Source organism: Chamaea fasciata, unplaced genomic scaffold (genome assembly GCF_029207755.1).
Source record: "Chamaea fasciata isolate MVZ Bird 193981 ecotype frontalis unplaced genomic scaffold, bChaFas1.0.hap1 SCAF_26, whole genome shotgun sequence".
NCBI lineage: Eukaryota > Metazoa > Chordata > Aves > Passeriformes > Sylviidae > Chamaea > Chamaea fasciata.
Genome location: NW_027094111.1, coordinates 2,233,889 through 2,253,458, shown reverse-complemented (window position 1 = coordinate 2,253,458; position 19,570 = coordinate 2,233,889). Strand labels below are relative to the sequence as shown.

The window sequence follows — 19,570 nt, the reverse complement described above, 5'->3', positions numbered from 1 at the left end:
TTTCCCAGCTAAACCACCCATAAGCTCCAGACTTGGCAACTGTGACTCCTCTTGCTTCCTCCTACGGTTCATTCCCTAGCGCAGCCCTTTCCCAACTCACAGGGGACAGACACATCAAATCCCTCATTTCCCAGACCCTGAGCTGCACAAGACCAATGGGATGGGGAATCACATCCCACCTGGGCTGAGCCCCTTCTGCTGGGTCTGGCCACGGCTCCAAACCAGGGCAGAGATCCCCAAGCAGATTAAGAGCAGTTAAAGCAGCCAATAAAGCAGAGCCAGGGCAGAGACCAGGGCACGAGTGACCTGAAGCATGATTTGCAGCGAATGTCTTTCCCTCTCATAAATAGGAGAGACACAGTGGGACGATTATGCGCCCAGATTTATCTCCTCAGCTCCGTGTATATCCTTCTGAGCTTAAAAATGTCTCACTGCCCTTTGCGTTATTGCATTGCCCTTTACATTCATAGCACATAAACCTCTCAAGTACCGTAAAACTTACAAGGTGTAATATAACGTCGGGGGGTTTCTTTTACACACCATAAACAAAAGTCACTGGGAAAGGAGCAAAGAAAGGGAGACATTACTTGGCCTGACAACGGTACAGGAGGAAAATATATATATACAAGTATACATATATACACTTAAAATCCTGAGCTGGATTGATTATCTGGCGTTGATGGATCACCTGAATGTGTTACGTAGATAAGGAAATTGATTATTCAATAAATCACTGTCTGCACTAAGAAACCAGTGCTAAAAAAGAAAGAGGAAATATTATAAATCCGTCTCGCACAGGCAAAGAAAAAGCGCAAGCTTTTAAGGTTAATCATGATGTACCTTTTGCTGCACGCCCGATAAAAGGACATCATCGTGGAGTTCTGCAGTGCTAAAGGACTGGTGTCTGTCCCAAGGCTCTCTAGGAAGGGAACCTCCCTCACGTGGCTGAGGGGCTGTTCCTGCATGCCAGCACTGGGCAGGGTGATCTGACAGACCCCTCAAGGGTACATCAACCCCACCCCTGGAAGTGTCCAAGGCCAGGCTGGACAGGGCTTGGAGCACCCTAGGACAGTGGAAGGTGTCCCTGCCCATGGCAGGGGGGATGGAACGAGATGAGCTTTGATGTCCCTTCCAACCCAAACCATTCCGGGGTTCTATGACATCCAGCCTTGTATCCTCTGCTGAGCAGGTGCTGTGGCTGGTTGTTCCATTCAGAACCAAATCCACCCTGTTCCCAACACAAAACTCCTGCTGCAGCCAGGAAAAAGCCCCCTCAGCCTGGGTGCCCAGGCAGGCACGGTGTCTCCCAGGGAGTGGAATTCAAAATCACTGCGGTGACTTCCCTCAGAGTGCCTTGAATTCACTGCAAAACCAACCAACAAGTCTAACACTTCAATAGACAGCCGTAACTCAGCTAAATTTGTGGGTTCTACCAGATTTTATTTACTGTTTCATCCTGGGAGGAAAGTGCGAGCTGACAGCCGTCTATTCATTAGAGTGGGGGGAAGCCGCCCACGGCGGCGCTGGTTCTCTCCCCGTACACTTCCACGTCTCTAATCAAGTTTGGATTCTGCAGCACCAGCTCTGTTATTTTAGGAATGACGTGCGTCCCTATTCTCCTGGGAGCTGGGGAGTTCAGAGAGCTGGTCTGTTCACCTCCAAGTCCTCCAGTCTGAAGAAAGGACGTGCGGTGGCCATCAGGTGTCTTTAACAGCTCATGAGTGCCCAGTGGCCTCTGTCACAGTCAGTGGCCTCATCCCAGTCCCTTCTGGAGGTAGAAACCACCATTTCCACCCAGCTGCTGCAGGGGCACCCCTGATGCTCCTGAAGCTGCTGCTTGCAGGCGCCAAGGGTGAAATGGGAATCTGTCTCAAAGGCCTGCGTAACAGAGTGCTCCAGTCTGAGGGGAGCTGGTACCCCTCAGAGGGGATCCCCAGTGCCCAGTTTCCAGAGCAATTAGCAAAATGCAAGGCCCAAATTCAGGAATTTATCTGAACACTTAGGTAATTTAAAGCCTTTATTTTGTGCCTTTGGTATTAGCTGGTTTCTCTGCTTAAAAACTTCTCCAAATGTACCCACATGGTCCGTGCCTTTGGAATCCCAGTCCTTCCTGCTGCTTTCCAGGTCACACTGCTGTGCTGAATGTCCTGGGCACAACGAGCTGATACAGAATGTGCCAGTTGTTCCCTTTACTACTTCCCAATTCTGATTTTTATTCTCTGAATCTGACCCCACACAGAGGGGTGCTGCTTGTTGGCTGGGGAACAACAAAAAAACCCAGGTCTAACGAGGTCCCTGGACTAAAGTATTAAATAATACAGATCCTGTGTGGTGGCCAAGGCTGGTGTCTGCTTCCCTCTCTTCCTGCCAGTGCTGCAGAGCTGAGCAGTGTGGGGGAAGCTCAGAGCAGCGCTGGGGTTGCCTCTGACGCAGGGGTACCCCACGCTCTCCTCAGCCGTTTGCAGCTGAGCCGCGTTTCCCTGATGATCCTCCCTGCCAGAAATAACAGAGCAGTCACATCCGTGTTTGTGTATTCGTGCTCGGTGTCTCGCTGCTGCGGGTTTAAAGCACAAGGACCCGGGTGGTGAGAGTCTCACCGTGCAAACCTGAGCGGTGGAGATGTGGGTGCCCCGGGGGCAGCACAACGAGGGGGGTGAGAGGAGGCAGAAGGGGTTAAATGCAACCACAAAGAAAAGCTGGTGCAGGAGCAAAGACAAAGCAATGAGCTGAGCCCTCCACCTGCTTTAAGAGCTCTCTCGCTTGTGCTAAGGACCGGCGTCTATTTTACTCTTTGTTACAAGTGGTAAATAGCAGCGCATCATCCCTGTTTTCACTGTTAGTAACACGAATCAATGCATCAACGCACGAACCCCCATCCCGTTTGAATCCCCTCCGCATCGGCCCGTGCTGCGACAATCCCTGCCTGGCAAACCAGGCTGGATCCTCAAAGGGGCACAGCACTCCCGTTCCGTTCCACATCTGTTCCCTCCGCTGAGCAGTTCTTATCCTCCCGTTCAGCCCTCAGCTCTTCTCAGCATTTGCCTCCATCCCCCCTCGCCCGCGGTTCTGGCGCTTTCAACTCGCTATCTGCCTTTCCCAGAGACTCGCACGCCCGTCCTCTGCTGCGCGGAGGGAAAAGCCGCCTGGACGGCATCGCCTCAAAGCCGCAGCCGAGAGCAGGGGAAGGAGATGGCGAACTGCTGGAGCCGCACATTACACTGGATTGGGAGGCTTAACACCGCGCCGGGCGGGTTTGACACCGCGGCTCCTCCACCAGGGAGATGCCGGAGCATCGCAGCTCCGGTGGCTCAGCGCCTCGGGGCGAGCGCCGGCAGATCCGTGCCGGTGGCTGCTCCGGGAGGAGGCGCGGGACGCGGCCGGGCAGTGCCCTCTGCCGATGCGGGGCATATCGCGACAGGCGGGGAGGCTGGAGTTCCTTTAGGAGTGCTGATTCCCTGGAACGGCCGCTCTGTGCCCGAGGAGCGCTCATTTCCCGGGGGAAAAGGGACCCGGCTTTCTTTTTAGTGTCGCTCCGTGCGTGGCTGCACCGACAGGAACCTTTCCATAGCATCAACCTCTGCTGGGTTTCATTAATAAAAACATCAGAGATGCAGAGATGAAGTTCATAGAGGCGGATTTGCACCTGCTGGTGATAAAACCAGACGTGACACTGCAGCACGAGAGTCAGCTGCCATGCCACAGGGGCGTGTGTCTGTGTGTCCCAGGATGTGTCCCAGTGTGTCCCAGGTTGTGTCGCAGTGTCCCAGTGTGTGTCTGTGTGTCCCGGGGCATGTCACTGTGTCCTGGTGTGTGTCTGTGTGCCCCAGTGTGTCCCAGTGTCTCCCAGTGTCCCAGGGTGTGTCCCACGTGTCCCAGGGTGTGTCGCTGTGTCCTGGTGTGTGTCTGTGTGCCCCAGTGTGTCCCAGTGTCTCCCAGTGTCCCAGGGTGTGTCCCACGTGTCCCAGGGTGTGTCGCTGTGTCCTGGTGTGTGTCTGTGTGCCCCAGTGTGTCCCAGTGTCTCCCAGTGTCCCAGGGTGTGTCCCACGTGTCCCAGGGTGTGTCGCTGTGTCCTGGTGTGTGTCTGTGTGTCCCAGTGTGTCCCAGTGTCTCCCAGTGTCCCAGGGTGTGTCCCACGTGTCCCAGGGTGTGTCGCTGTGTCCTGGTGTATGTCTGTGTGCCCCAGTGTGTCCCAGTGTCTCCCAGTGTCCCAGGGTGTGTCCCACGTGTCCCAGGGTGTGTCGCTGTGTCCTGGTGTGTGTCTGTGTTTCCCAGTGTGTCCCAGTGTGTCCCACTGTCTGTCTGTGTGTCCCGGTGTCAGGTTATGTGCACCCACCTCTCTCCGTGCACAGCAAACCCACCAAGGCTCCCTCACCCCTCAGGCTGTGCCCACACCCTGCTGCCTCCAGCCCGAGGGCTGTCCAAGTGCCCTGAGGCAGCCGCCCAGCACGGAGCTGTCTGCTTTGCCGTCTCTCCTGCCTCGTGATAAATGAGAGTCTATTCTTTTCTGGTATGTGGTTTGATCTTAATTTCCTGTATGAAGTCCTCAAGAGAATGCCAAGATCAAATAATTAGACTATTTTGCGATAAAGAGTTAACATTGTTATTCAAATGTATTCAGAATTCATTTACCACCAAACAATTTACACTGCCGCCCTCCTATCCTGCTGAAATTACCAGAACGTGTTATCTGACACACAAAGCGTCTCATGACCTGAAATAACTTCATCAACCATTAAATGCTCCAGCAGTGGGTGCATGGTCACAGAAATGCCCAAAGGGAATGCAGGAGAAGCTACATAGGCGATAGTAGTGATTTAAAAACACCCCGGTGCCATCCCCTGCCAGGGTCCCCAAAGGACACCGGCCACTCTGGTCACCAGGCACAAACTGAGCAGAAAACCCCTCGAGCTTCCTTTCTGAGGACTCCAAGTCCAGCGTTCATGTCCCCCATGGCTGTGCAGCTCCCGGCCCTTGGGCACTGCCTTTTCAGCCTGGAAAAGCCTGCTTCTGCCTTTATTTTTAAAAATACAACTTCATTTGCAGAGTGTGGGAAGGTGGTTTCAAAATAAGATTCCTGACAGGCATAATAAGCCTCAGAAAAGCCAATCACACAGAGCAGGATAATTATCCACAGAATTTGTTTTCTATGTATTTGTATAAAATAATCAATGATATTTTTTTTTCTCACACGGACTCCAATTTGATTGTATTTTCTGTGTTACTTGCAAATCATACAAACAATCAATGCCCTGACCCCTTCTCTATGCAAACACGGCTCAGAAAGACACTACAAGAAATAAAATCCGATAAATTCCTCATGCAGGGCTGTTTGTTTAAAAGCTTTGCTGGAGACTGATCCTGCTCACAGCGACTTCAGAGACACAGGGCTGGGACTGTCAGACATGCTCGAGGTGGGATTATTGCCACAAACAGCAGCAGGAACAGAACCTTTGTGAAAAGCCCGGCACAAAAGTGGGGACCCAGAGGCGGAGGTGATGCCTTTTAAAATGTAGCAAGGAAAATGAAGCCATTCCCTGGCCCAGCACACTCCTCCTGCAGAGGGGCCAGGTGAGCACACAGCTGGGGTTGGGTGACCCAGGGGCAGGGTGGGCTCTGTCCCCTGGCCCACACAGGGGGACACATCACTCCTGGGAGGGGTGGGGTGGCAGTAGGGTGGTTCAGTGTCACCTCCTCAGCAGCACCCGAGTGCAAACCCACTCAGGAACCCCCAGACCCAGCTCCCGCTGCCTGCCCAGTGCCAAGGGTCTGCTCTTTACAATTTACTGATCCCAACCCATTGGCATCTGACCCGCACGTGTGTCTCACTCACACATCATCCCCCAAAACAATCGTCCCGAGTGATTTCTAGTGATGCTTCAGCAAAGCAGGCGGCTGGAACGGGTCTGCCGGAGCCGCCAGTCCTGCCCCACCTGCACCACCCATCCCGCTCATCCCGCCCTGCTTTGTTAGGGATGGTGCCATCAGCTCCACAAAATGGCATCAGGCTCTCGTCTGTCGCGTTGAAAGGTGCTACTACGGCTTTGGAATCCAAGCGAAAGGTTCCACAAATGGGCGCTCCACGGCGCCGTAACCACCTCGCCCTCGGTGTTTTTTGGCTACGAGGGGACGATGTTACAAACGCTCGGCTGCTCCGTGCGGCTCTTGGTGCCAGGTGTGATCTCCCGGAGCTCAGCCGCAGTGAGGGCTGGCAGCAGAGCAGGATTTTTTATTTTTTTTTTTTATTTGGGGTAAACACGGGGCAGCTCCTCACACCGCCACCCTTCTCTGCCTCTATTCCGGAGTAACTCGGAGCTGAATTGAGCACTTGGAGCAGCTCCGGATGACGTTTTCTGATACGGCATTTTCAAATATTTAACAGATTGCGTAATAACCGAGCAGCTGTTGAATAAGCTTCAGATACAAACTGCTGCTTAAAAACCCCCATCCAGTAACAAGGCACCGATTTTTCTTTGCACGGGTGCATGTATAGATTATGTTTAGATGTGTAGATTAAATATTTATATTTTACTGGTGAGGGAAAGAGCGCTTTTGGCTTTTTCTTCCCTTTCTTAGATATCTCTCCCTGTATTTATTTTAAGAGTCAGCTTCACGGGGGAAAAAAAAAAAAAAAAAAAAAAAAAAAAAAAAGAGATCTTTGAGAAGTTACCTGCTTTCTCTCTGGTTTGATTTTCAGTGCTAAACCAATAGTTACTTAAGTGTTCTCCACTTCTTGGCATAACCTAATAATTACAATAATTACTTGAAAGCCAGGGCAGCTTTGCACAAATTAATGCAGGGCAAGAAGCTGCAGTTTTCCAGTGGGCTGAAAAAGAGGTCACAAAATGATGCCAGTTTTAGCTGAGAGAGAAGGTAAACACAGATCTCCCTGCAGCCCCGATTAAAGCCTTTTTCTGATCTTTCAAGTTTCTTATTTTACTGATGAAGAAGGCGGCTGGATGAGGGGCTGACTGCTCTGGGATTTCTCAGCAGGTAAAGCGAGACTGTTCCTGTGGAAGGCACGGCAGTGCTGGCAGTGGCACAGCTGTGCTCCTGCAGCGGGCAAACCTTCCTCCCTCCCTTCCTGCCTGCCTCCATCCCTCCCTGCCTCCCTCCCTCCCTGCCTCTATCCCTCCCTCCCTGCCTCCATCCCTCTCCCTGTCTCCATCCCTCCTTGCCTGCCTCCATCCCTCTCTCCCTGCCTGCCTCCATCCCTGTCTCCATCCCTCCCTGCCTGCATCCCTGCCTTCCTGCCTGCCCGGGGAAGGGGAGCAGAGCTGCAGCAGACCCAAATGCTTTCAGTGGAGGGCTGGCAGCAGCCTCTGCACTGAAATCTCTCCTCTGTCCTTTTGTGCGATTGCTTTGAGCCTAGAAAATCCATTTTCAGGACAACTGAGGCACGGAGAGTCGAGACTAAACATCTCCACGGAGCCCCCAGGGATAGTCCTGAGCCTGAATATCCCCACCATGCGTATTCCCGGGAGTCTCAGCACCCGCCAGCCCCAGAGGCCTCAGCCCAATCCCCGCACCAGCATCTGCCACAGCTGCAGCTGGCCCTCGCCCGCCTCCTCCAGTGACAGCCTGGCAGCAGCCGGCTCTGGCCCCCAAGAATCAGGCCCGCTGCTGCCAAGCCGAAAGCAGGAGGAGCTGCCAGCCCGGCAGCCCAGCTGCCACAGCCCCCCCTGCACACGGCTGTGGGTCCCAAAGGGGATCCGAGCGCTGGGACCTGTCGGGGAGGGAAACTCGGCCACAGCCCTGCGGTGCTGTCGGTGGGGACAGGCTGGTGACAGACGCGGGGGGGGCTCACACCAGCAGGACGCCTCCTCCCCGCTCCTGCAGTGGGACTGGCAAAGCCCAGCGCGCCCTGTCAGCAGCAACGGAGCCTTCCCGGGAGTGGGTTTGTGTGGCACAAAACATTTCCAGCTGTTCCAGGCGGAGGCTGAGCATACTAAGCAGCTTGGCTCTGGTGAAAGTTCAGCAGCCGCCAGGGCCCCAGGCCTCGGAGGCAGATCCATTAACCTTTTCCACCAATATTTCTGCCACTACAGTGTGCACGGGATAACATCTGCGGGGAGCGCCCCATTCACAGGAGTCTGGAGGAGACCAGATGCTCACCCTGCAGCAATCAATCATGAACCCTTGTCCATCAGACGATCTGGGCCATGCAGCCACTCCAAGCCGTGCTGGAGGTGACAGTGTTTCGCTTCAAAAAGCACCTGTCCCTCAGGACCAGCATTTTTCTCTTTCTGGCTTTCATATGGCTGCTGTGCCATATGAATGAACCATTTCTTTTCCAGTTAAAATTGTTCACAAATCTGTTCAGTTCTCACTGGTTTCTCTGAGTTAAAATTTGAACCCTGAAAAGGCAGGTAAACTCGTCCTTGTAATTTTTAGTGGGCAGACAGCAAATCCCTAGGAATGTGTACCGATGGCAAAGTGCATGGGATGTAACAGAAATCAGCGCCGTTCTTTACATGACATGATTAAAACAAGTATCTCGTTTAATTAGAAAAAGAAAGATCGCAGACTCATTCCCAGGATGTTATCTGTGCAATTACTTTATGTAACATTATTAAAAATTAATTTTCCCCAGAACCTCAGCAGTTTAATGAAACACGCCTGGTCCTCAGCAGCAGCTGCAGCGGAGTCAGCCCACTGGCATCCTCCAGGCAGCGGGACTCGGTGCCGCGGGCCCCCCCGGGCTGTCTGTCCCTTGTGCTGGGCACATCCAGCCCCGGGTCAAAGCACCTCTGCACAGCACCCTATTGCCGCAGGCTCCGCACGGCTCCTCGCACCGGCTACCGCAGCCCCCCTCGTCACAAGCTCAGCATCCCCCCTCTCCGAGGGCTCGGCATCCCTCATCTCTAAGCAAAAATCCTCCTTCTCCAGGGAATCAACATCCCCCTTCTCTGGGTGCTCGGCATCCCCCGTGTTTGGGGGCTCGGCATCCTCCTCCTCCAGAGGCAAAGCATTCGTCCTCTCCGGGAGCAAAGCGTATCCCTTGTGGAACCGGCACCACACTCTCCAGAGGGACACCGTTCTCCTGTCCTCTTCGCAAGGCGCCCAGCACCCCCATCTCACCTCGCCCGGGGCACCGAGAGCGCTGCCCGCTCCGTTCCGGGACACAGTCCCCGCCTCGCCACGCCGCCGGCACCCTCCGCCCCGGCACCCGGCAGCGCGTCCCCGGCCCCGGGCAGGGCATCCTTCCCCGGGGAAACCTCCGCCCCGGCATCGGACAGCGCATCCCGCAGCCCCGGGTACCGCATCCCCCGCCGCGGCCCCGGGCAGCGCGTTCTCCGCCCCGGCCCCCGAAGTTCTCCCGCGGCCGCCGGCCCTTACCGATCCGGATGACATGCGGCATCCCGTGCGAGCTCTGTCCCCAGAAGCCGCCGACCAGGAGCGCTGCCCAGTATTCCCAGAGGACGCGGCGAAGCGCCGGCCAGAGATGGGGCATCGTTGGGGAGGGCGCGGGCCGGCGCGGCCCTACGGCCCCAGGGGCAGCGGGGACGCGGGCGGCTGCTGCTGCCCGGGGCTCAGGCGGAGCTCGGCGCCGGGGCCGGGCGGCTCATGGCACATCTTAGAGCGGCCGCGCCGGCCCGTCCCGCGGCAGCCACAGCTCCGGCCGCTCCCTTCCGCGCCGTGCCGTGCCGAGCCGAGCCGAGCCGAGGCGGGCCGTTCCGAGCCGTGCGGTGCCGGTGCCGGTCGGGCGGCACCTGCGGAGCCGGGGCTGCCGGTGCGCCCCAGGAGCGGCTCTGTCCCCTCCTACCGCTGATGCGCGGCTCGCGCAAAGCCCCGGAGTGGAGCGTGCACACACCGACACACTCACACCCCCTGACACACACCCCCGGCACACACCCCGACACACTGACACACGGCTGACACCCCGACACACGGCCCCGCGCGCTCCCGCACCCGCCCGCTCCCCCGGGGCCAGGGCAGCGCCGGCGGCGGGCGCGGGGCGGGACGCCGAGGGGACCCTCGGTGGGCACGGCGGGGCGGGGGGCGATGGTTCAGGGGTCCCGGGGGTGTTCCTGTTCCCTCTGCCTCCGGCTGGCCCCGGTCCCGCAGATCGCGGGGTGCCCGGTGTCCCCCAAGTTCTCGGGGGTCCCTTATGACCCCGGGGGTCCCGGTGTCGCCGCCGGCGGGGGCCGGGAGAGGCGGGGCGGGGGGTTTGGGGCTGGGGCCGGGGCCGGGCCGGAGTCCCCGGGGCGGGGGCCGGGGCCGGGGCCGCTGCAGCAGCGGTACCCGCGGCGGGCGCCCGGCCCGCGCTCCGCAGCCGGGAGTTTAATGACCTCGGTGACAGAGACAAAGGGCTGCCCATGTCTCGGACCGGGAGCCGCTTTGTCAACGTGCTGGGCCAGGCTAGGGAGAATTTCTCCTTTTTTTTCTCCTTTAAATAATTTGATCTATTCCATCATTTCCAATCGTTCCCATTTGCCAGCTGTCTGCTGACTCCAGCCTGGAGCAGCTGAAGAGCAAATCTTTAATTTTCTTACAAACATACTATTACTCTATATCGGCTCATCTTTTTAATTTTCCTTGCCCGTCGCCCGGGCAAGCTCGGCGTGCTCCGTGCTGGGAGAAATGCTGATCGCCGTCCTGCACTCTGCTCCAGGAGCAGCTCCGGGTGTGAGGACTGGGGGAGGAACACTGCGAGTCATTACTGATCTACAACTCAAAGAGGAGTTGCTGGGTGTTGCCTCTGGCAGCAGGCAGCGAGTACGGGACCGCTGCGGAGAGGTGGACACGGGAGGGATTCCCTGCGTGCCCACTGCGGTGGTATCTGGGCTCTGGCTGCTCGCACAGCAGCAGCAGCAGCAGTGGGGGATTGGCCAGGGAATGTGGCAGCCGTCATCAACACGGAATCGTAAGGAAAAGCTGGAAGAGTCTCTGGAAGATCTACACGCCCGGGGCAGGAGCGGCCCCTCCCAGAGATGCTGCGGTGCCTCCCTGGGCCGGGGTGTCACCGGTGACCCGCTGGGGCCATGGGAAGGTGACCCTGAGCGTGGCCTGGGGTCTCAGCGCTGTGTCACGGCGGAGGGGACGCCTCACTCCCACCTCAGCATCGAGTCAGAGAGGCAGAGGGGCTGCTCAGCCTCCTGCAAGCGCTGCGAGCTCTCAGGGGAGGGGGCTGTTGGTGCTGACGGTGGGCAGGGCCAAGGCTCCACTCCCAGCCCGAACCTTCCCGCCTGTGCCCAAGCCGGTGACAGAAAAGAGTGGCTCGTGTTAGGGATATTTTTATCCCTCCTGACACCAAAATGGATAAGATTTAGCAAAAGGGCAGGGAAGAAAATTTCTTTACATACTGCTTAAGTGAAGGACAGCTGTTTCTGTGAACTTGTTATAAAATTAAATGTCACAACCTGGCGACTCTTTGCAGCTGGAGATAAAAAAGCCCCACAAAGCTATTGGGAGGGAGCAGGTAAAAAGGGCTGTTTCGGCTGTGGCTGAAGAGTCTTTGCTCTTTGCAGACTCCAGCATATGGAGAAGAGGTTTGATTTGTGGAGTGTTTAAACTGTAGCTGGGAGGAAATATTCTGTTAGTTTGGGATGCTGCTTCCTGCCTTTCTGTCAGTACGAGGCACTGCTAAAACTTCAACCTCAGCTTCAGTCACTGGATCCTACTGCAGGGCCAGCACAGCACAGTTTATTTCGTATTAAATTATTTGATAAGTCACAGATGGAGGTCATGGACAGTCCTCATCTCCTGCATGTAGGTCAGAGAGGGCAGGACAGGAACAGTCCTGTACCAGGAGTTACCACAGCAGTCAAGCTTGGGCACAGGCAGAGGAACACTCCAGGGCTGCCCAGATCCTGACTGGGCTTTGCATGGCTTCTCCTTCCCAAAGCACCAGAGGGGGCTCAGCAGAACTGCCCACCATGGCTGTGCCTCCCTTCCTTTGTATTCCCAGACTCCCACACTGCTCCCAGCCCACCCCTCACGTGTGATTTGGCAATGCTCCTCTCTCTGGGCAGCACCCTGGGGATCCTCTGTGGCAGGATTACAAGGAGGGCATTTTTGAAACTCCTCTTAGGTGTTGTACCATAACACTCTGGGGTTTTGGGGTTGTTTTTTTTTACCTCTTACAAAGACTCAGTTTCACCTGATGCCCACAGAGGGGCTGCATGGGCCCAGAGCTGTGAGCAATGACCTTCAACTGCCAGGCCAGACTCCCACTGGAGCAGCAGCCAGGTCCTGATGGATAATCACAGCACAGACAGCATGGCTGGACAAAAGAAGGAAGCACCTGGAAGGTTGATAGAGCTCCTCATGGCCCCAGAGCTCTGGCTCAGTGCTGCTGCACAGGTGAGTGCTGCCCAGTGGGATGCTGGGCCCTGGGAGTGGGATTTATACCAAGCTGAGTCAGGACTTTCTTCAGGAACCTTTGGCTGTGCCTTGAAGGATGATCAAAGGTAGCAGAAGGGCTTTGGCTAACTTGTTACAGCGACGCTAAAAATACAAGATGTTTGCCCAGTTCATAAGTGCTGTGAAAATAGCTTTAATGTGGCAATTCATCATTTAAGAGTGTATCAATTAATGCAAACTCGGGTGTATTTATAACTCGTGAACATAGTGTACCGGTGAGGAGAAATCAATTGGTTATTTTGAGTTTGTTGTGCAGATATTTGGATGTTATTTTTTTCATGCTGCTGTTTTTACTATGAACATGTGTGGTATTTAGAGCTCCAGGTATTACAGAGGTCAGATTTGAAACTGTGTACTTCTCATGGGGGTTTTAAATGCATAAAAATTTCAGTCCTCTCCGCCTACAAATAAAGCTGCAGGTTTATGGGTGTCCTCCAGTCACTGATGTAAGACTCCTTATTTTTGAATATGAAAGGGAACCACTTGTAAAAATTGAAAATAGTGTTGGGATTATTAATATCTAGGGGAAAATGCTGATTGACAAAGAACATTTTCAAATCAGACTAATGCTTTAGAACAGCAGCAGAACTATGAACCTAGCAGAAAAATACATAAGCATTTCTATAGCTATAGCATTTTTCAATCCTAATGAAGAAAAAGAGGCTTCTCTTTATTTCTGTAATGGTATCTAAACTGGCTCGTTCGAATTAGCTCCATCCACATGTGTTTTGTTTAGATTTATATGCATCAGGTCTAATAGAAGCACAATCAATCTGAGTTATGAGGCTCAGTGCTCGCATTACCGAGATTCATGTGCCGAAGTCGGCTCCTAAAACATCAGAGGGAAAATACCTGGGAAATGCAGATTTCTGGGACTTGAGTGCCCTCTACTGAAACCGTCCCGGCTCCGGCCCTTCGCTGTGACACCCGCAGCTTGATTGATGGGTTGCTAAATTGAATTGAAGCCCACGATTCATACATCCATTACGAAGGATCCCGTCCTTTCCCTCCTGCGGGTCTCATCCCGTACTCCAACTCTCTGGTTAATTCCGCAGCACTGCCAGAGCAGATTTCCTGGTTTAAATGGCACGTTTCGGTGCTGTAAGGAGGATTTCTCTGGCTGTAATCATCCGGGAGCTGTGGTGGCATTGAGGAGCGCATTGAGGGCTGGGCCGGGCAGGGAGTTGCCGGCTTTGCCCGAGGAGTTTGGGTCTGCTCGGTGCCTTTTCCTGCGAGAGGCACGAACTCCGTGCCGGCAGCAGCAGGATGAGGTGACGCTGCCACCCACGCCCCAGCAGCTCTCGCTAAAGCGAACACCAGCCACCAGCCTTTGCCCCCGCAAAGTCACTGCCGTTTGTGTTACGTTCCGCTCGTTGTGGGGCGGAGGGAAGAGGGGAAAATTTCCACTTCCTACTCGGCATTCCATCTGGAAGGGAGAGGCAGTGGGTTTGTCCGTGCCTTGCCTGCAGCAGGGGCAGGGTTTGTGGGGTTGGGATGGTGGCGGCGGCAGCTCCGCCGTGGGGCCAGGGCAGAGAGAACTGCTGCTCGCGTGTTGTGGTGCTGGCCAGCTGATTTGAAAGAGGGGAGGTTTCCCACTTAGATTTTTATGAGGTTTATCCTCTAATTAATTCCCGCTGCGGCGGCGTGGCTGCTCTGTCCGGGGCAGGGAAATGTGGGGTTTCTGCAATCTGTGAAATAACTCTCGGAAGAATTGTTGCTGCACTACACCGCATATATTTGTGTTGGAACACACTGTGGTATAATAGCTGGTTTGAAATGTATCCAGTTCTGCTGAATATATTATTGTGAAAGTCAGGAGAACGCGAGCTGCTGTCAAACCCCGAGCAGCGACGCCCCGCAGAACCTGGGAGAGTGGGAAAGGGAGCAAGTGCTGCGCTCCCCTCCTTGGCTGGGCTGGCTGCGGGGGCCCGGGGCTGCAGGTAGCTCAGATCGGAGCCCCGTGTACCTTTTGAGCAGATCAAAAGGCGCTGTCTCTGCTCTCTGAAGCAGTTGGCATCGCCCCACCGTGCGAACCCCACCCGCAGCAGCGGGAGCTGCGACCCGGCGGGTCCCGCCGTCAGCTGCTTGCAGTCAACACAGCTGGTGGAAGCAGGTACGCGACTTTGTCACCGCCGTCCCCAGGCTGGCAGGAGATGCGAATTGGCTCTTCTTTCCCCCCCGCCGTGTTTGCAGCACCGATTTCTTCCGCGGCCCCTTTCCAGAGGAGCAAACGTGGGTGTGAGACGGGCTGTGCTGGGAGCGCACGGCCCTTCAAACCACGACCGGAGAGGTTTACCAGATTTTCCCGCCTGGAGATGAGGTGTAGCCGAGGCTATTGGAGCCTCTTCGAATGAGATGATAACAAAGCGTGTGAATATCGTTTTTTATTAGTTTGCCCTGCCCGAGGGTGGCCTGCAGGCTCACAGAGTGTCACACACCCAGCAGGGTCCCTGCACCGGCAGCAGCACCCAAGCCCTGACACCAGGGATATCAGACCTTGGAGGTCTGGCTGCTCCCACCTGCCAGGGCACAGTGGGGACCCTTGGGTGGCGTTGGGAGGTGGGAGTTTGTGGAGATGGTTCAGCCAGCCTGGCTCCGGCTCTGGATGTGCAGCCAGACACTCACTGGGCACCTTTGGTCAGCCCTTTCCTTTAAAGGGATCTTGGTCTGAACCTGGAGAAGGGTTCAGTGCTGGAGAAGGGCTCTGGGAGTCTAGACCAGGAACTTTCCAGTGGACAGAGTCACCCCAGGAAGGTGAACATGGGAGGATGTGGAGGCCTGCCTGGCCTCTTTGGATGTGATGTGGCGGCTGTGAGGAGGGATGGAGCTGTCCTGGCACCTGAGAGGTGACAGATCCCCCAGGACTCACAGAACGGAGGCACGTGCATCCCGGCTGATTGTCAGCCTCGTGCAGCAGCAGCTGCTGAATTTGTACAATTGCAGCGTGTCATGCGGGCTGAAAAGGGCAACAGGGAGCAAATGACTAAGTAAGACCAGTTAAAATTATTGTCTTTATCACCCGCTGTGTTCGAATCTGACAGAAGAAACTGTTTTGGCCAGTTGCTTCCATCAAGGTCTCCTGTTTCTGGGCTGCAAGATGATCTCTTTGAACTAGCTGAGTGAAAATACATATTTGTGTCAGACAGCCTTTGCATGTGTTTTTTCATCCTCTTTCTGCAGAGGTAGGAAATCATCTTTTTTTCTCTCTTTTTTTTTTCCTATTAAAAAAAAAAAAAAGTCCTCTATCTTTAGGATTGGTGGGAGAAGCCATTTGCAACTGATGGGTGTAAATTATGCCTGCTTAGTCAGACAAGAAAATTAGAGACTGCGGAATTAGCCTCTGCTCGCTATTATCTTTACATGGGAGCAGTTTACAAAGAAACTTGGTATGCTCCGTGGCATCCTGCTCAGCTCTCACGTGATTTGTTTGTGACTTGTTTGTGACCTGCCAGCCCCAGTGCGTGGCCCATTGTACAGACCCAGCCAGGGCAGCTCCTTTTTCTCCTCAACAAAGGTACCAACTGGCAGAGCAGAAGGTTGGGCACCTGCCAGCCCAGGAGTGCACAGGGCTCTTTGCTCCCCACATGGCTAATTACCCGTGCAAAGGTTGGGAATGAGTTGTTAATACCTTTTTTTTTCTTCTTCTTCTTCTTGTACACACGCAAAGGGCAAGAAAAGCTCATGTTATTTCAAATGCCTCTTAAATTCCACTTCAGTGGAATTATGCTGGGAATTAATTTGGTCAGCTGCAGCCAGTTGTTTTGCCCAATCCCTGTAAATTCCAGCCCGTTTCCAATTCACAGCAAATTTCTTGGTTGCTCCAGCATGTTCAGAGGAAGTTTAAATGTTGGGTGAGAAGCTGTGGGTGGACCTGGCTGTACCTAGAGGGAGCAAAATCTGGCCTGATGTGCAGGGACAAGGGAGTGGGGTCTGGAGAGATCAGCTCTCCCATGGCAGTGGGTGCTGGCCGCAGGAGATGCTGTGGAAGCCTGAGGAGTGTTAAATGTGTGGAGGCAAAAATTATGTGCCTGTAGGAGGAAAATGGCCTGACCCTGAGCTATGGAGGAATCCCACCTTTGGTCAGGAGTGTGAGAGAGCAGGAGGGGTGCCCTGTGCTGCCCTGGGGTGACTCAGGGGGCTGGGATGATCCTTGCATTCACCTGCCACCTGCTCAGACAAGCTCCGTGTCACTACCTGCACCCCCAAGCATCTCCCACCATTTCAGCTGCAAATCCCAGTCTCTGTAAGGTTTGCAAAACCCACTTTTCCTGCTGTCCTTCCTGGTTAATGACAGAGCAATTCACAGGACTGTGCCTGGTCCTGGCTGTGTCCCTTTTTCCTGCTGTAATGGGCTGGGGGCAGCCCAGAAAACCACCCTCAAACACAACCCTGTTGGGGTTTCCAAGGCTTGTGTGTGGCCAAACTCTGTCCAGTGAAACCATGGGGTGGGTCTGGCAGTGTCCCTGCATGGAGGGAGAACCTCTCCATCAGCCACCGCAGCCAGTTCTTCCCTCAGCTCAGCCCATGGGATGTGAAGAGGTTCTGGAGCACGGATTTCCAGTGGCCTTGTTTTAAGCTGCTGTGAGACTCCTCCTAAACCAGAGCATTGAATCAGTTAAATCCCTTTTATTCCCAGTTGCCGGTGTCTGGGCACCGGGTTAATTTTGGCACTTTTCAGCTTAGCAAGCGATGAACAGGTTCTCGTTCGTTCCCACGGGAAGGAGATTGTGCAGCACATGGGGATTTGTAGGTTGAAAGGGGAACGTGGGAGGCTTCCCATGTGTATCACCATTCACAGAAAGAAAGAAATGCTGCTTTTTAATTTTTTTTTTTTTAATCTGATGTTTATTTGGCATTTAAATGGTGGTAGGAAAACAGAGAAAAATTAATTTCGAGAGATGGAAAACAAACTGGGTTTTTAAAAAACGCTTTGCACTCCGGTTTTCCTGCTTCTCCCAAGGGAGGTGCTGGGGATGGACACGCTGCCAGGGAAGGCTGCTGCTGATGGGAGCCACCTTTCCCTCCAGCACTGGCTGGTGCCACTCAGCACCTCGGGCAGCTGCTGACATCCCCGTGGAGGGGAGGCTGGAAGGTGATGTGCCTCAGGCCAAGCTGAGGGTGGCTTTTTGTGGAAACCATTTCCAGATGGTTCCTTATGGCAGTGCAGCAGACGCAGGGCTCAAAGATCCCCCAGCAGAGGCTCCGGAGGTGCCTCATACAGGACATTTTCTTCTCGTGGCTCTAAATTGGAAGCTGAATCCCTCTAATTTCATTTTGCTGCTGTTTCTATGTGTTGTTTCTGTTTGGTGATGAGGCAGAAGAATAATACATTTAAGCAGCTCTTAGCACAAGCAAAACGAAGCTGATGTGGCTTTATTTTACACAGTGTACACAAAATCTTCACTAGATTGTATCTGTGCACAGCCCTCCATGGTGGGAGCGTGAGTTGCATATTGAAACTTGGTGTGAAAATCTCTCGGAAAAATAACAAGCCTCTCTTCTTAGTTTATTTCCATATTTTTTCCATGGGAGACATTTGCTTTTTTTCAAATGTGAAGGGAAAAGCCAGAACTGTGTCCAGTAAGCATCTGATATTTAAAGTATTTGCACACAGAGAAGCACTTTGTGTTGGCTTTTTTTACAGTATAAAAGAAAAAAAAAAAGAAGCATAATTTTGCATAACTATTTTTGGTTTGTAAGCATCCCCTGGGGGAAGGGAGAGTAAGGTCTTGCCAAAATTATACGTGTTCTGCACAATTTTAATTTTACTTTTTTAACCCCAAGGCATTTCATTGAATCCAAGACTCGGCTGGGGGTGTGATGCTCACTCTGTCCAGGACAGGGGGAGGCTGATGCTGGACTGGGCTGGGTGGCTGGGGTTTTTTTTTAATAAATGAAGGGCAAAATCACACGTCATTGATCCATTATCACTTATTTCTACACCCCAGCTAAGGCACCAGGGGAGTCAAGGCTTTCCAGCATTGACTGGAAGCGAATATATCTCTTTCCAGGAAAAGCCATCACAATCCTCATATAATATTTCAGTGAGCTACAGCCTGAAAGTGGAGGTGAGCAAAATATCCCAGCTCTGCTCTCCTGGGGCTCAGCCTCTTCCTGCGGGCAGATGTGGCTTGGAGAGAGGCAATTACACACCCTCATGTAGCAGTTTAAAGATCAAGTACAGAGCAGTTTGACTAGAGATTAAATATAAAGATACCCATTTATGAATTGGGAAAAGAGAAGGAAAAACCCTCCGAGTAGATTAAAGTCTTGCAGAACTGACTAATAAATCAGCGGCTGGCGGAGCGTGGCAACCTCGTCTGCCACTCTGAAGTGACTGAGGACGAGTTTAATAAAGCTTTACACTTCAGAGGCTAAATGAAGAGCAGGCACAGAGAGAGCAGCACACCCGCTGGCTGAGGGTGGTGGAGAGGGACTTGGGAAGGGGCAGGAGCCTTGGCTGGGGGTGGGCAATGTGACACCTTAGGATTTTTAGCTTTTATATTCTTCGTAGATTTGTAATCCTGCAGTTCTTTAGTGTGTAACTCTAAACTCCATATACAGTGTTAACTGCTGGTTTCCCGTTTTGGGCAGATACAATGATTCCTCTCCAGGCCTGGCAATCAAGGACACCTCACTGCCTCAGGCCCTAAAGCGAATTGGGGGGAGCAAACTGGGGGTAAATGACTTCATTACCTGAAGCTGTAATTGGAAGATGAGCCCCCGATCTGCAAATGGACCAAACTTATAAAAGTGTGAAGACTCATGACCTGCCATCCATTTTTGGGTGTAGCCCCTTGGGAGGGGCTTAATCTGCCCGAAATGTGCCTGAAAGCCCTTCAATAAATAGAACTGCATTTTATTCCCTGAATTTTTTCTGGCCTCTGTTTTTAGGTAGCCCCAAAAAGGCATTGGTGTCATGTAGGCACCGTGCTTGGGCTGGGCCTTTGGTGGGAAGGAGAGGAATGTTCTAGGCACCTGGGATGAAGAGGAATAGCTCAGGGCTTTGCTGGCTTCTGGTCTGGGATGAAGGGGGAAGGCCCAGAGCTTTGCTGGTTTGTGGTCCGTGGTTATTTGTGTTGCAGTAATGAGCAGTGACTCTCCTGCACCATCACAGGCCGGCACTCTTGCAGCCCCCCGTGCTGCCCAGGGCTTGGAGCCACCCTGAGGGTGTAAGGCAGCGAAATGAGTTTTACTTGCAATACTT

General features: G+C 53.7%; 1 protein-coding gene and 1 long non-coding RNA gene across 3 annotated transcripts in view; one reads left to right on the top strand and one right to left on the bottom strand.

Moving 5' to 3' along the window:
* GRIK3 (glutamate ionotropic receptor kainate type subunit 3) overlaps positions 1 to 9,605 on the bottom strand; it is a 112,260-nt gene extending 102,655 nt beyond the window's left edge. For both annotated transcript variants that reach the window (XM_066204367.1, XM_066204368.1), the window contains exon 1: positions 9,337 to 9,605. In XM_066204367.1, coding sequence (XP_066060464.1) covers positions 9,337 to 9,451 — 115 coding nt within the window. In that variant the 5' untranslated portion in view covers positions 9,452 to 9,605. The remainder of the gene's footprint in view (positions 1 to 9,336) is intronic.
* A 1,813-nt stretch (positions 9,606 to 11,418) lies between these two features.
* On the top strand, positions 11,419 to 19,222 carry LOC136301404 (uncharacterized). Its single transcript, XR_010723863.1, has 4 exons — positions 11,419 to 11,489; positions 12,114 to 12,303; positions 18,312 to 18,431; positions 18,958 to 19,222. It is a non-coding gene; the product is annotated as an uncharacterized lncRNA (long non-coding RNA).
* The last annotated feature ends 348 nt before the right edge of the window (positions 19,223 to 19,570 follow it).